Raw genomic sequence first — 16803 nt, 5'->3', positions numbered from 1 at the left:
GGCCCCTCCTCGCCCCAGCTCTGCTCCCGGCGGGGCTGCGAGTCCTAGAGCTGCTGCCCGCCCTGTCCCCCCGCCCCAGGCTCTGCCCCCCGAGCGCCTACAGGAGCCGAGCCAGCTGCAGCAGGGCAGCGCCTGGGTCACACTCAGTCCGTTCTGTCCCCCCCCCCCACTCCTGGATCAGCTGTTGCTTCCCATCCCATTCACACTCAATTTAGTCACTCTGGATTTCAGCCCCTTCCTCATTCTGCCTCAACCCAGGGCGGTGGCATGAGGGGGGGGAACTGGCTGGTGCTTTTTGCTGCTGCTGCGTTATGTCCCCAGCCAGGCAGGGCTGTGGTGGGCGGTGCTGGGCAGGGGAATTACTGAGAACCCAGCGATACCTGGGGGGCAGGAACAGCAGCGGGGAGGTCACTGACACCCCTGCACTGGCTCCCCCAGCAAACTGCCCCTGCCAGGCTCCTCCCCGTAGCTCTGGGCCCTGCGGGGGCTGGGGGGGCGGTACTTTAAGAGGAATTTGCTCCGCCCCAACCAGCCCGGGACACGGACCGTTACTTTCACTTCCCCTTAGTTCTGTACCTCCAGTTTGAAGCACGCTGAAGGCCCAGGCAGGGGAATTTGGGTCCCATCAATTGAGCTACAAAGGTCACACAAGTAACGCTGACAGGTCGGGTCTCAAACCCTCCGGCTCCGTGACCCGTGTGCGGAACTGGGGCTGCAGCCTGGGTAAGTGACACGGGGACCAGGGCTGGATTTAGGAGCACGTAACTGAGGCAACTGCCTGGGTGCCAGGCTGGGGGGCGCCGGGCTCAGAGGCTGTGTTTGTTGTTAGTGATAAAAGGAAAAATCGAATGTTTGAAGTAAAATGTTTCAGGTTTTCCTTCTGTGGCTCATTTGTCACTAACCTCCGAGGATGTTCTAGAACTTTGTAGAATTTTGTGGAACCTTCCAGACTTTCTGTTTCAAAGCTTTCTGGGATTCAGCAGGGAGGGGAGCTCCGGGCTACGGATCCCCAGCTCCACGGCTCTGGCTGAGATCTCCAGACACACGGCACTGAGGTCCCTTCAGATCGGCTGTTAGCACCAATGGGCCTCACTGCAGGAGGTCCACCAGAGCCGTGGGACAGGCGACCGCCAGAGCGCCCCCCACGGCGTGCCGCTGTGCTTGGGGCAGCAAAATTCCTAGAGCCGCTCCTGGTCACTGACATGTAAAATCATCAGGGCCAGGAACTGATCTGCTCTTTGGGAGATCCCCAGAGATCCCTCGCCCAGCACAGGTGTGGTTGGGAGATGGAGCCACTTCTCCCCACAGCAATCAGTGGCCATTCATACCACATTCAATGGCCCTGCCTGCACTGGCTTGTTTTCCTTAATATGTCCCATTCTACAGGCGTAGCTAAATGCCCCAAGCGAGATGGGTGCCTGGTTGTGCCGGGCGCCGTACACACCAGTAGTGAGGGACCGTCCCTGCTCTTGAGAGTGTATTAAAATAATGAGACCAGACAACTCCACAGGTGCCAGCCATGGTGTGAACGTGGTATGGACCAGTTGCTGGCACAGTGACATCTGACCCTGCTCAGGACCAGGGCAGACAAGGACTGTGGGGGAAATCCCTTCCCATGTACGTTAGGCAGCAGTGAGGCTTGTTACCTCCTCCCCACTGCCCCGTGGTACTGTCCTGTCACTGCATCCCACTCACTCACCTGGTTTGTTATTTTTCCTGTTCCACAGACCCAGCTACGATGACGGGGAAGGTTCCCTCGTTCTCTCCCGGCTCCACAGTGAGCTCTGCTCTGCCCGGCTACGTCACTCTCTGCCTTGCTCTACAGGTTCACAGGCTGGTGTCAGGTAGGAGCTCCGGCCTCCTCGCTGGGTTTGCTGCTGTTACTGGTCATCACCGTCTATCCCACATCACTGCCTTGTCTTGTAAACCACGTCTGCTCAACCTGCCCACAACCAGCAACGTGGAGAAACCACAGGGCACTGATGGGTCCGTAGTAGCCATGTTTGCTACCTATACGCAATCTTGTCAGGCCTAGCTACACACACACACTGCTGCTCTGACTGGTGGATTCTAAGACAAAGAATATGGTGAGCATCGTTATGATGCTCACAAACTATTAAAAGGGACACTACCCAATTCCTTTACACTGCACTGTGTTAAGGTTCTTTCCTCATTCTGAACTTTAGGGTACAGATGTGGGGACCTGCATGAACACTTCTAAGCTTAACTACCAGCTTAGATCTGGTTTTGCTGCCACCACTCCCAAATACTAACTCCCTTCCCTGGATAGTCTTGAGAAACTTCTTCACCAAGTTCCTAGTATCCAACCTCTTGGATCTTAACACAAGGAGAATTTAACCATCCCCCTTCCTTTCCCCCACCAATTCCTGCTGAGTCCAGATCCAATCCCCTTGGATCTTAAAACAAGGAAAACTCAATCAGGTTCTTAAAAAGAAGGCTTTTAATTAAAGAAAGAAAGGTAAAAATCATCTCTGTAAAATCAGGATGGAAAATAACTTTACAGAGTAATCAGATTCATAGAGCCCAGAGGAACCCCCTCTAGCCTTAGGTTCAAAGTTACAGCAAACAGGTAAATCCTCTTAGCAAAAAGGAACATTTACAAGTTGAGAAAACAAAGTTAAACCTAACACGCCTTGCCTGGCTGTTACTTAAAAGTTTGAAATGTGAGAGACTGGTTCAGAAAGATTTTGAGAGCATGGATTGATGTCCTGTCCCTCTTAGTCCCAAGAGCGAACCACCCCCAAAACAAAGAGCACAAACAAAAGCCTTTCCCCACTAAGATTTGAAAGTATTTTGTCCCCTTATTGGTCCTTTGGGTCAGGTGTCAGCCAGGTTACCTGAGCTTCTTAACCCTTTACAGGTAAAAGGGTTTTAGTGTCTCTGGCCAGAAGGGATTTTATAGTATTGTACACAGGAGAGCTGTTCCCTTCCTTTATCGTTATGACACAGACTGTATACGTCATAAATCAGACTCTTCAGCCCCAAAAAATCATGAATCCCCAACTCTCTGGTTATGAAACGAAAACACACAAGCCGTTCATACTGCACTAGGTACATCTGACTACGGCTGAGACCTAAACCTCACATCTCACTTTGCTGTCTTCTTTATTTTGTATCGTTGGTGTCAGGGACTCTAACCCCAACAGCAAAGTTCGTTGTTTGACCGCAGAGAGACAGGCAACACCAGCAAGGTCCGATCAAAAGCTTTTTATTGACAAGTGCACGCATCAATAGAGAGCAGCTCGTCTCTTTTAGATAACAGCTCGGGGAAAGGAGTCGAGGAAAGCTGGCTGTATTTTAAAGAATCCTTATTGAGGTTGCAGGAACAAACTATCCCAATGTGTAGGAAGAAAAGTAAATATGGCAGGCGACCAGCTTGGCTTAACAGTGAAATCCTTGCTCGTCTTAAACACAAAAAAACAGCTTACAAGAAGTGGAAGATTGGACAAATAACCAGGGAGGAGTATAAAAGTATTGCTCAGGCATGCAGGAGTGAAATTAGGAAGGCCAAATCACACTTGGAGTTGCAGCTAGCCAGAGATGTTAGGAGTAACAAGAAGGGTTTCTTCAGGTATGTTAGCAACAAGAAGAAAGTCAAGGAAAGTGTGGGCCCCTTGCTGAATGAGGGAGGGAACCTAGTGACAGAGGATGTGGATAAAGCTAGTGTACTCAATGCTTTTTTTGCCTCTGTCTTTACAGACAAGGTCAGCTCCCAGACAGCTGCACTCTGCAGCACGGTATGGGGAGGAGGTGACCAGCTCTCTGTGGAGAAAGAAGTAGTTCGGGACTATTTAGAAAAGCTGGATGAGCACAAGTCCATGGGGCCGGGTGCAATGCATCCGAGGGTGCTAAAGGAGTTGGCCGATGAGATTGCAGAGCCATTGGCCATTATCTTTGAAAAATCATGGCGATCGGGGGAGGTCCCGGATAACTGGAAAAACGGTAATGTAGTACCCATCTTTAAAAAAGGGAAGAAGGAAGATCCAGGGAACTACAGGCCAGTCAGTCTCACCTCAGTCCCTGGAAAAATCATGGAACAGGTCCTCAAGGAATCAATTCTGAACCACTTAGAGGAGGGGAAAGTGATCAGGAACAGTCAGCATGGATTCACCAAGGGCAAGTCATGCCTGACTAACCTAATTGCCTTCTATGATGAGATAACCGGCTCTGTGGATGAGGGGAAAGCAATGGATGTGCTATTTCTGGACTTTAGCAAAGCTTTTGATACAGTCTCCCACAGTATTCTTGCCAGCAAGTTAAAGAAGTATGGGCTGGATGAATGGACGGTAAGGTGGATAGAAAACTGGCTAGATGGTCGGACTCAACGGGTAGTGATCAATGGTTCCATGTCTAGTTGGCAGCCGGTATCAAGTGGAGTGCCCCAAGGATCGGTGCTGGGGCCGGTTTTGTTCAATATCTTCATTAACGATCTGGAGGATGGTGTGGACTGCACCCTTAGCAAGTTTGCAGATGACACTAAACTGGGAGGAGTGGTTGATACGCTGGAGGGTAGGGATAGGATACAGAGGGACCTAGACAAATTAGAGGATTGGGCCAAAAGAAATATGAGGAGGTTCAACAAGGACAAGTGCAGAGTCCTGCACTTAGGACGGAAGAATCCCATGCACTGCTACAGACTAGGGACCGAATGGCTGGGCAGCAGTTCTGCAGAAAAGGACCTAGGGGTTACAGTGGATGAAAAGCTGAATATGAGTCAACAGTGTGCCCTTGTTGCCAAGAAGGCTAATGGCATTTTGGGTTGTATAAGTAGGGGCATTTCCAGCAGATTGAGGGATGTGTTCATTCCCCTCTATTCAGCACTGGTGAGGCCTCATTTGGAGTACTGTGTCCAGTTTTGGGCCCCACACTACAAGAAGGATGTGGATAAATTGGAGAGAGTCCAGCGGAGGGCAACAAAAATGATTAGTGGGCTGGAGCACATGACTTATGAGGAGAGGCTGAGGGAACTGGGATTGTTTAGTCTGCAGAAGAGAAGAATGAGGGGGGATTTGATAGCTGCTTTCAACTACCTGAAAGGGGGTTCCAAAGAGGATGGATCTAGACTGTTCTCAGTAGTAGAAGATGACAGAACAAGGAGTAATGGTCTCAAGTTGCAGAGGGGGAGGTTTAGGTTGGCCATTAGGAAAAACTTTTTCACTAGTAGGGTGGTGAAGAACTGGAATGGGTTACCTAGGGAGGTGGCAGAATCTCCTTCCTTAGAGGTTTTTAAGGTCAGGCTTGACAAAGCCCTGGCTGGGATGATTTAGTTGGGTTTGGTCCTGCTTTGAGCAGTGGGTTGGACTAGATGACCTCCTGAGGTCCCTTCCAACCCTGAGATTCTATGATTCTATGATTCCAAAGAGAACCAGCCCCCCCGCCCTTACATCTTAGTATTAGCCTATATAGACAGTTTTATTACGTCATAGATTATTTACTTGAGCAACCCACCCCCTTTTTTTAACAACTAGAAACTAGACACCTTTAATATACACGCATGCCTAGTCCCCTATGTTTACAGCATTAGATTGTTAATAATATTTTAACAAGCACCAAAAGTTAGGAATGTAGGGGAGTTAAAAGCAAACAAAAAACAAACCCAGGGAGTGAAAGTAAGGACGCTGGGAGGCTGGGTTTTTTTATTAGTTCTTCAAATGAACTGTTTTTAACACAGCACAGTTGGTACTATGCCAGGAATGCAGCCTCTCACTTATCTTACTTTTTCCCAGGGCTTTGTGAAATATGCTACTTTTTAGTATTTTTTTACTTTGAGATTACCCAGAAACCTCTGTTAGCCTGACTTCGGTCAGGTTGGCATATCTGTTTTGTCTGCTATATTTTTATTTAGGCCTAACATTGGTGAAGGCCTTATAGTGACCCACTCCACCCCCAGGGCTGGCTCCACAGCTACTCTGGCATTCTGGTTCCCTCCTGCAGTGAATTCCATCCTGCTAATTTAACCTGCTCTCTCTGTCTCTCCTGATGCCAAGTCTCTGCCCTGAGACCCCCTTTTCTCTGCAGTTCCATAACGGCTGGTTCTCTGCCCCCTGCACTTTTCTATCTGCCTCCTCCCTCTCTCTGTTATCTGAGCTCTAACATTACCTGCATAGTGATGAGCTGTTTTCACATCTTTACACCTTGCAGACCCTTACACCATTCCTACACTAGTTGCAGAGACCCCTGCACTTCAGCATCATGAAAAATCCTTGTGTATCAGTGAACCAGACCTCGCAATATCCATTATACCCAAGGTGCCCATGAGAAGTCAGAGCCTTAATCAGAGAAAATATGGACAGTGTATAACACTCACACGGGTACTCTGTGTGACAGATATTGCAACCACGTGTGGTATTTTGGGGACTATTGAATTAATGTTATGAATGTTCTGTGTGTCTTTGTATCCCCTTTATAAATAGTATCTATATGTGCTATATCAGCGATTCTCAAACTGTGGGTTGGGACCCCAAAGTGGGTCGCGACCCTGTTTTAATGAGGTCTCCAGGGCTGGCATTAGACTTGCTGAGGACCAAAGCCCAAGCTCCACCACTCAGGGCCAAACCCTGAGCCCCAAAGCCCAGTGGCTTCAGCCCTGGGTGGTGGGACTCAGGTTACAGGCCTCCCTGACTGGAGCTGAAGCCTTTGAGCTTTGGCCCCCCAAAGCCAGGGTGTTGGGGCTTAGGCTTAGGCTTGGGCTTCCCTCCACCCCACCCCCCTGCCTGGGGTCGTGTAGTAATTTTTATTGTCAGAAGCAGGTTGTGTTGCAATGAAGTTTGAGAACCCCTGTGCTATATGTGTCTTTGTGGGCTCTGGATTGTAATCTACTCCATGGGGGAGGGTTACCCCATTTCCTCCAGTATCTATGAACCATGGGGGGTAGTTACTCCTGGGACAGATAACAGCTCCAGAGAAGTACCACCCCCGGGGGAAATTGCTTAAACTAGTTCAGGGCAGGTCCCAGAAGCCCAAGAGAACAAAGATTTTTGATATAAACCCTCAATTTAAACTGGTCGGAGGCCTGGGATCTTGGGCTACAAACTGACGTGATTTGTTAACCAAAAGAACAAACCCTTAGAGAAAGTTTTGAAAGACTTTGGACCCTACCAGTGTGTCCCATGTACCAAATGAGAATCCTTTGGCATAAGTATAATGTGTTCAGACCTTTGATTGGTTTATGGTAAGTTTTCTCTGTCAGGCCTTTATCCTTCAATGTTCTCTGCTTTGGAAGGGCCGTTTGGTTACTGGTAACTACTGGCACACGCTGTTCATAGCCCTGGGAGTGACAGCAAAGTGCACATATTGATCTTTGGTCAGGCATGCTGGGAAAACCACAGTTACTTGAAGGGGGCTGCAAGCCTAAAATCCTAGTGTGGATAGAGAAGGATGTGGGTCCCTGCCCAGGGAGAGGTGATGGATGGAGACCTGAGACCTAGGAAGATATTCCTTGAGCAGACCACAGAGGGGCTCAGAGGTGCAGTTACCCCAAGCCTATGACTCTCTGCACTCAGAGACATGTGTAGGGCATTGCCTGGGTATGGAGTGTTCACTTCTAACGCAGGGCGCTCTCTTACTGTGTGTCTTACTGCTCAGTTAATGCCACTCCCAGCCCCTCGCTGATTTACCTTCCATTTTTCTTTGCACATTTCACAGCACAGTTCACAGTGACTGGATCTGGCCATCCAATAACTGCATCCCTAAGCAGGGAGGCCATCCTGCCCTGCCACCTCTCCCCCAGAATGAGCGCTGAGAACATGGAGGTGAGATGGTTCCGATTCAAGTTCTCTGCAGTCGTGCACCTGTATCGTGATGGGCAGGATCAGTACGGCGAGCAGATGCCAGAATATCAAGGAAGAACTGAGCTTTTGAGAGACGATATTACCAATGGGAGAGTTTCCCTGAGAATACACGATATCCAACCCTCCGACAATGGACAATACAAATGTTTTTTTAAATCCAATGTCTCTTATGAAGAAGCTTTATTGGAACTGCAGGTGGCAGGTCAGTGACTTGTTCTGATACTTTGACATCTTCAACAGGGTAATAAGTGGAGTCAGAGGGTTCATTGTGAGATGACACCTGATTTTTCTCATTATGATAGGGGGGTAGCTCTGCTCTGGTTAAGGTTGATTCTAGTTTACTGTTTAGGGCTATTTTTTTCTGTGGGTTCTAAAATCCAGACACATGCTCAAAATCTCTTGAAAATTTCTGTGACTCATTAGACTCTGGGGAGGGGTTAGTGGGCTAAATTTGAGGTCATTTGAGCAAGAGGTTAATGAGATACACAAACCTCCCTGAAAGGGCAGATGATATTAACATGTTGTGGTTATTAAAACTTTTTTTGCACACCTGGGGTCAAACAATGGCTGATCCTCCCCACACTGATGTCACCAGCTGGGATTGATTTTGGTGGTGTATGGCACCCGCAGGGTAACAGTGCTCAATGCACAGGGTCCAGTAGCCCTGCCCCTTGTCTAAGAGTGGGAGCGTTGAGGAATTCCCCCCCAGAACAGGTGAAGGCAGGAGGCACCAATCCAGGTGACGGCACCGCTGCCAAGCCTCACACCACCACTCTCCAGCTTTGCGGTGCCATTCGCTGTCGCAGATCCACTTGGTTCCACCCCGGGCCCTCACGGTCCTGATCCTGTTCCTCGGGCTCAGAGACGGGGTCTCGGTTTTCGGAGTGGGAACGGCCCCGTTCAGACTGGACGCCCTGATGTGGGGGCAGGGCCATGGCAGGCGCACTGGCAGGGGCCCACTCAGTGGCTATTCTGGACCTTGTGGACATATCACTAGGCCCAGGGTACACAGTCTGGGGCTTCCCAGTCGGCCGCCTCTGAACCAAGGGTGCCAGAAGCCTTGGCCAGTCAGCCCACTCTTAGGGGCACAGAGGAGACGTTGTGCCCCTTTCCCCCCTTGAAACCCCTTCCAATTCCAGTTCATAAGCCTGAGCCTGAGGCGGTCAGCGATACAGGGCATTGAGCTCCCGAGGAGCAGGAAGGTTGAGATGATCCTCTCCCCGCCTTGGCCTCTTCATCTTCCTCCCCTGAAAAGGCCGTAGCAGGCATCTCTGTCTCTGGGCTTCCCCCCATAGACATCCGCGCCCACCAGGACCTCCTGTGCAGGGTGGCACGCAACATGGGTCTGCATGCCAAGGAGGTCGTAGAATTGGAGGACCTGGTAGTAGACATTTTGGCCCTGGAAGGTCCGTTGAAGGTGGCCCTGCCCCTCATTAAGACCATTCAGGCCAATGCCAAGACCATCTGGCAGACCCTGGCCTCCATTTTCCATACAGCTAAGGGGGTCAAACGCAAGTACTTCGTGCCCTCGAATGGGTACGACTATCTCTTCACACACCCGCAGCGCTGCTCGCTGGTGGTTGCGGCTGTGAATGAGAAAGAGAGGCACGGGCAGCAGGCCCTAGCGCCCAAGTTGAAGGAAGCCAAGCGGCTGGACTTGTTTGGCCGCAAGGTGTACTCCATGTGCGAGGGGGCTCCAGCTCAGGATTGCTAATCAACAGGCACTCCTGAGCTGTTATAACTTCAACTCGATGCTCAAATGCAAGGAGCTTGTGCCACTTGGGTCCAGGTAGGAGTTTGGGGCCCTTGTTGACAAGGGCAAGACGATGGCATGGACCTCTTTGCAGGCTTCACTGGACACTGCAGACTCAGCCACACATACCTTGTCCTCTGGGATTGCCATGAGGCGCACCTCCTGGTTGCAAGCCTCTGGCCTACCTCTGAGGTTCAACAGACGCTGCAGACCTGCCCATTGACGGGGAGGGCCTGTTCCTGGAGCAGACTGACTCTAGGCTGCATAACCTTAAGGACTCAAGGGCGACCATGAAGTCCTTTGGTATGCACACCCCGGCAACCCAGCAGAAGCACTTCAAGCCCCAGCAACTGCAACAGCACTCCTACCCTCCTTGGCCGAGGTAGGACTTTTACAGGTGGATGGGAAGGAATGGCAAGAGGAAGCCTTCCAACCCCCCCGTCAGGACAAGGCCAGGGCCCAACCAAACCATCGTTGGATTTCAAGTAGGCCTTTTGAAGGGACACTCGAAGACATCGTACTGGACTTACCCCCGGATCCTTCCCCGCCCTTTTTGAATCATTTATCCCACTTCCACCATGTGTGATCTCAAACTACCTTGGACTGCTGGGTGATTTACACAGTGGAAGCAGGATACTCTCTCCAGTTCTGCTCCTACCCACCCCCCTTCCCCATCCCTCTTCAGAGACCCCTCCCACAAGCAACTCCTTATTCAGGAGGTTCAGGCGCTCCTCGCCATGGGGGCAGTAGAGGAGGTTCCATGGGAACTATGGGGCCAGGGTTCTACTCCCAATATTTCCTAATCCCCAAGGCCAAAGCGGGCCTCAGCCCCATCCTGGGCCTGCGAGGGCTCAACAAATTCTAGGTAAAATTGAAGTTTTGCATGGTCTCCCTAGGCACCATTATCCCTTCCCTGGATCTTGGAGACTGGTATGTTGCCCTCAACATGAAGGATGTGTACTTCGACATAGCGATTCATCCGGCGCACAGGTGCTTCCTGTGCTTCGTAGTCCACTGTGAACATTACCAATTTACGGCCCTTCCATTCGGCCTTTCAGCAACCCTCCGAGTGTTGACCAAGTGCATGTTGGTCGTGGCTGCCTTCTTCCGTCGATGGCAGGTGCAAGTATATCCCTATCTCGATGCCTGGTTACTTTGGGGCCACACCAGAGCGCAGGTGCAGTCCCAACTCCACCTGGTCAGGTGTACGTTTGAACAGCTGGCTCTCCTTCTCAATGTGGAGAAGTCGACCCTAGAACTTACCCAGAGGATAGAATTCATCGGGGCGGTGCTGGACTCCATTCAGGCGCAGGCCCTTCCACCGGAGTCCCATTTCTGAGCTATCGCAGGCATCATTCAAGGCCTTCAGCACTTCCTGACCTCGACAGCGAGAGGGTGCATGAGTCTCCTCTGCCACATGGCTTCATGCACGTATGTGACCCGGCAAGCCAGACTCCGGCTGAGGCCGTTGCAGGCATGGCTCGCATCGGTCTACTGTCCGTGGTGCAACAGCTTGAATTCAGTGGTCAATGTACCGGGGAGGGCCTCACCTCCCTCTGCTGGTGGCTCGACCCTCAAGCAGTATGCGGTGGAGTCTCCTTCCACAGCTCCCTGCCTTCCTTGTCCCTAGTTACGGACGCGTCAGCAATGGGGGTGTGTGTGCACATCTGGGGAATCTTCGGACTCAGGGCCTGTGGTCACAGGATGAGCACTCCCTCCATATCAATGCCCGGGAGCTGATGGCGATGCACCTTTCTTGCCAAGCCTTCCAGGCCCAGCTGCAGGGTTGCTGCATGGCGGTTCTAACGGATAATACCACAGCCATGTTTTACATCAACAAGCAAAGGGGGGCCCATTCCTCCCTCCTCTGCCAGGAAGCCATTCGACTGTGGGAGTTCTGCATAGCCCACTCCATTCACCTGGTAGTGTCCTTTCTTCCAGGGATCCAGAACAAGCTTGCGGACTGTCTCAGCAAGTCCTTCTATATGCACGAGTGGTCTCTCTCCGACCGGATGTCATACACCCCATCTTCCAGAGGTGGGGGTTTCCCCAGGTTGACCTGTTTGCCACCCGAAGCAACAGGAAGTGCCTGGTGTTCTGCTCCTTCCAGGGACTCATTCCCTCACGGACGCATTCCTGCTACCCTGGACAGGTCGCCTGGTCTACATCTTTCCTCCGTTCCCTCTCGTGCACAAAGTCCTGCTCAAAATTCGCAGGGAGGGGGCAATGATGATTCTGATAGCTTCAGCATGGCCTTGCCAGCATCGCTACACCATGCTGCTGGAGCTGTCAGTGGACATACCCAGTCACATTGCCTCTCCTCCCCAACCTACTCACTCAGGACCACGGCCGCCTCTGTCATCCCGACCTACGGTCCCCCCACTTCATGGCTTGGAAGCTGCATGGTTGAACCCCACAGAGCTTCTGTGTTTGGACCAAGTAAGACAAGTCCTGCTAGGCAGCAGGAAGCGCTCTACTCGAGGCATGTATCTAGCAAAGTGGAAAAGATTTTCATGTTGGTGTGACCAGTGCTGCACACCCCTCCTCCAGGGGCCGGTACCCCTCATTCTGGAGTACCTCCTCCACCTGAAAAAGCAAGGCCTGGCGGGGTCCTCCATAAGGGTGCACCTCGCTGCCATCTCGGCCTTCCATCCAGGTGCATCTGGCCGCTCTGTCTTCGCCAACCCCTATGGTTGGTCACTTTCTCAAGGGCTTGGACCGTCTCTATCCTCAGATCTGTCAGCCTATCCCTGCGTGGGATCTTAACCAGGTCCTTTTGAGGCTCATGGGGGCCCCCGTTCAAACCACTGGCCATGTGCTCTCTCCTGTATCTTTCCTGGAAGACAGCTTTCCTGGTCACCATTTCATCCGTGAGACGCGTCTCCAAGCTGACGGCCCTCATCTCGGAACCGCCTTACACGGTCTTCACAGGGATAAGGTTCAACTCAGACCACACCCGGCCTCTTTCTCTAAGGTGATGTTGAACTTTCACATGAGCCAGGACATTTTCCTACCCGTCTTTTACCCAAAACCTCATGCTGGTCCTGGGAACAGCAGCTGCATTCCCTTGATGTCTGCAGAGCTCTGACTTTCTACATCGAACACACTAAGCCATTCAGAAAATCAACCCAGCTATTCGTAGCAGTAGCGGACTGGATGAAAGGCCTCCCGGTCTCCTCTCAAAGAATATGCTCCTGGATCACGTCCTGCATCCGCACCTGCTATCAGCTTGCTGGGGTGCCAACACTAGCTCTTACCGTCCACTCCACTAGGCCCAGACCTCGTCAGCAGTGTTTCTGGCCCAGGTGCTGATCCAAGAAATTTTCAGGATGGCAACATGGTCCTCGGTGCATACATTCACATTGCACTACGCCATCATCCGGCACGCCAGGGACAACACAGCCTTCAGTAGAGTGGTGCTGCAATCAGCATTCCTTAACTCTGACTCCACCGCCTAGGTAAGGCTTGGGAGTCACCTAATTGGAATTGATATGAGCAATCATTCAAAGAAGAAAAAAAGGGTTACTCACAGCTTGTAACTGTTGTTCTTCAAGATGTGTTGCTCATATCCATTCCAAATCTGCCTCCCCTTCCCCTGTGTTGGAATAGCCGGCAAGAAGGAACTGAGGAGGTGCTGGGTTGGCAGGGTCATATATTGAGCGCCATGGAGGCACCACTTCAGGAGTCTCCACAGCCGACCCGACGGGTGCTGCTAGGGGAAAAACTTTGTGACAGCCATGCCTCCAGCGTGCACACACCTAATTGGAATGTATATGAGCAACACATCTCGAAGAACAACAATTACAAGAGGTGAGTACCATTTTTTCTTGTCCGTGGCTATTGTGCATATCTCATGAGTCTGTTGGACCAAAGCCTTCTGAATCACACCCCTTCTGGGAGGGGACTCCTGAGCCTGTGCTCTTCTGGGCAAGAATCCAAGCGGGAAGGTTCCAGACACCTGTCCCTTCTCTGTCTCTCTTGTTCGTTGTTTCTCTGTGTGAAATTTCCAAACACCCTAAGGTGCTCACAGACTTACCCCGCAATAATGAAATCAGTTTGAATTCACGCCTTTGGTTATGGTACAAAAATCTTCCTTGATGCCTTTGAGAAGTTGTGGGTGCTGTCTGGGGTTCTCTGCTCGGTGTCGCCATCAGGTTCCCTTAGTTTAGCCCTGTGATCTCACTCCTTTCCCTCATATATCTTTAGTTGTCCCCTGCAATTAATTGAGATCCTGGACTTTGTGAATCTTCCCCTTAGGCTGCGGGAGGTCCTTTAGCAGTGGGTGGGTACTGTATCCCATAAGGCTTTATGGGGAGGGGTGCTCATAAATGTATGTATGATATAACTGGAATAGGGTTTTGCTACATATGCCATGTAACATATCTGTGTAAAGGTTATGATCTACTGGTTATGTTCATCCTAGTTGTGTGCAGGCACCATTTGTGTGTTCAAAGTTATGAATATTGGCTGTATAATTGCTTGATTTCTAAGTAGCCTTAGTTAGACCATTTGGTCACTTCTTGGGAAAGGAACGTGCAAATTAACTGCTCAATCAGGGAGCACTTAACAGACAAAAGAGCTTGGAAGACTCCAATCCACATAAGCAATTCAAGGTAGCATATGGGTAATGGCTGCTACCTGCAAGTAGTGAGTCATGCATGGACATGTGACTTGCCCATGTGATTCCAAATCTCCATTTTGTGACTGGATTATACACAGGGTGAGGAGGGGGTCTCCACCCACAAGAGAGAGTCTATTTAAACCCCTGGGAGACCCCTCCATTTTGTCTTCAGCTGACTAAAGAAGGAGCCTTTCCACCCCCCAGGATACTTGAAGGAAACTGTAACAAAGTTCAGTAACTACCGGGGCTGCGAGTGATTGCTGGACCCAGGCTAAAAGGAGATTAGTCTGGAACAGGGAGCATTCTGGACCTGGTGAGGATCTTATCTGTATTTAGTTTAATTAGACATAGATTTGCACATTTTATTTTATTTTGCTTGGTGACTTACTTTGTTCTGTCTGTTACTACTTGGAACCACTTAAATCCTACTTTCTGTATTTAATAAAATCACTTTTTACTTATTAATTAATGCAGAGTATGTATTGATACCTGGGGGAACAAACAACCATGCATATCTCTCTATCAGTGTTATAGAGGGCGAACAATTTATGAGTTTACCCTGGATAAGCTTTATACAGGGTAAAACGGATTTATTTGGGTTTAGACCCCCTTGAGAGTTGGGCATCTGAGTGCTAAAGACAAGCACACTTCTGTTAGCTTTTTTCAGGAAAACCTGCTTTAGGGCAAGTAATTCAGACCCTGGATCTTTGTTGGAACAGACAAGAGTGTCTGGCTCAGCAAGACAGGGTGCTGGAGGCCTGAGCTGGCAGGGAAAAAAGGGATAGAAGTAGTCTTGGCACATCGGGTGACAGCTGTCAGGGGGAGTTCTGTGATCCAACCCGTCACACAGTTTATCTCATCAGTAAAATAAAACCCACGTGTGATCTGGTGTGGGAGGCATGACCTTAACTCTGCACTTCCTTGTTATCTAGTGTTTGTGTTTCTGTTTTGCTGAGCGTATTTCCTGGGGGCTTGGCTACACTTGCAGGTGTGCAGCGCTAGGAGTTACAGCTGTCTTCGTACAGCTGTGTAGGGAAAGCGCTGGAGTGTGGCCACACTGACAGCTACCTGCGCTGCAGTGTGGCCACATTTGCAGCAGTGTTGGGAGTGGTGCATTATGGGCAGCTATCCCAGCGTTCAAGTGGCTGCAACATGCTTTTCAAAAGAGGGGAGTGGGGTGGAGTGTGACAGGGAGTGGGGGAGAGAGAGAGAGTGGATTTTTGGAGCCCACACTGTGTGTCAACTCCCTGCCTTGCAAATTCTATGTCAGCTCCCTGCCTTGCAAAATCTGACCATTTTCCCGACCCCTCATTCACTCTTAAATGCAAACAGCCTGCAGATTAGATAAGCAGCTGCTCCGACGGACTCCCTTCCTCCTCCCCCGCCGTGCTGTTTCTCTCCTCAAGCAAACACTAGCTGTAGACATTCATCCCCCTGCCTGCCTCATTCACAGCAAACAGGAGCTGTGTTTGTTTTTCAGATAAGCAGCTCCGGGAGCCCCGAGTTCACAACAAAACAAAGAGAGGCATCATAACAAAACAAAGAGAGTTCTTTAGTTAAAAGCATTCTGGGAAAATTCTGGAGGCCAATTACAGCGCTTTTGGTGGCCACAATGGCGGAGCAGCGCTGCATCATCAGCGCTGCAATAGTTATAACCGAGGCAGAGCAGGAGTACAGCCAGTGCTGCAACCAGGGAGATGCAGCGCTGTATGTGCCTTGCAAGTGTGGACGGTGAGTAAGTTGCAGCGCTGTAAACCCACCACCAGCGGTGCAACTCTTCAGTGTAGCCAAGCCCTGGCTTTCAGAGGTACCCAGGGTAACTGGAACAATGTGTATAGTGGGGGTGCTGAGATCCATTGAACCAAACCGTGAACACTGTATATGATGGAAACTATTTCAAGCCAGTACCTATGGAGGTATCAGTTTACTGCCACCCACTTCTGCATTCTGGAAGGGTACAAGGCAGTGCAAAGCAACCCAAACTCCCCTATAATAAGGCTTTTTATTACTGAATTAATTTAAGGCTTGTCTACACATATATGTGAACTGGTTTCAATGCATGAGTGCAAACGTCTGGTGTGGATATTCTTAAATGAGTTTGGAAATGGCTTGTATTGATTTATCTTGAGTCAATTCCTTCCTGATTTTCAAATGTCCACACAGGGATTTGCTCTTGATTAACTAAATCATTTCAGCTAAATTGAAGCAAGTTTGTGCATAGAAAAGCCCTGATATTAACATTAACTTTGCTGGAAATGGGCCAATTTCGTTACCACTACAAACAGTTCTTTTTCTCTCTTGCTGATAATAGCTCACCTTAACTGATCGCTCTCCTTATAGTGTGTATGGTAACACCCATTGTTTCATGTTCTCTGTATATATATATATATATATATATATATATATATATATATATATATATATATCTTCCTACTGTATTTTCTACTGCATGCATCCAATGAAGTGGGCTGTAGCCCATGAAGGCTTATGCTCAAATACCTTTTTAGTCTCTAAGGTGCCACAAGTACTCCTGTTCTTATTAACTTTACTGTATATCAAATAGGAATCTGAGAAGATTTCCTGGTCAGCTGCACTCGTGGACTGACATTCGATTATTA

The 16803-nt window shown here is 49.9% G+C and overlaps 1 protein-coding gene across 1 annotated transcript in view; it reads left to right on the top strand.

Annotated features, from left to right (window-relative positions):
* Window positions 1-1738: 1738 nt before the first annotated feature.
* Window positions 1739-16803, top strand: part of LOC123346499 (butyrophilin subfamily 1 member A1-like) — an 84497-nt gene continuing 69432 nt past the window's right edge. Inside the window, exons 1-2 of the mRNA XM_044983935.1 lie at window positions 1739-1844; window positions 7666-8013. Of these exons, the coding sequence (XP_044839870.1) occupies window positions 1739-1844; window positions 7666-8013 (454 nt within the window). The remainder of the gene's footprint in view (window positions 1845-7665; window positions 8014-16803) is intronic.

The sequence above is a fragment of the Mauremys mutica genome, chromosome 12, assembly GCF_020497125.1.
Source record: "Mauremys mutica isolate MM-2020 ecotype Southern chromosome 12, ASM2049712v1, whole genome shotgun sequence".
In the NCBI taxonomy this organism is placed as follows: Eukaryota; Metazoa; Chordata; order Testudines; family Geoemydidae; genus Mauremys; species Mauremys mutica.
Note: the sequence above shows the minus strand (reverse complement) of the source record. Positions and strands in the feature narration are given on the sequence as shown.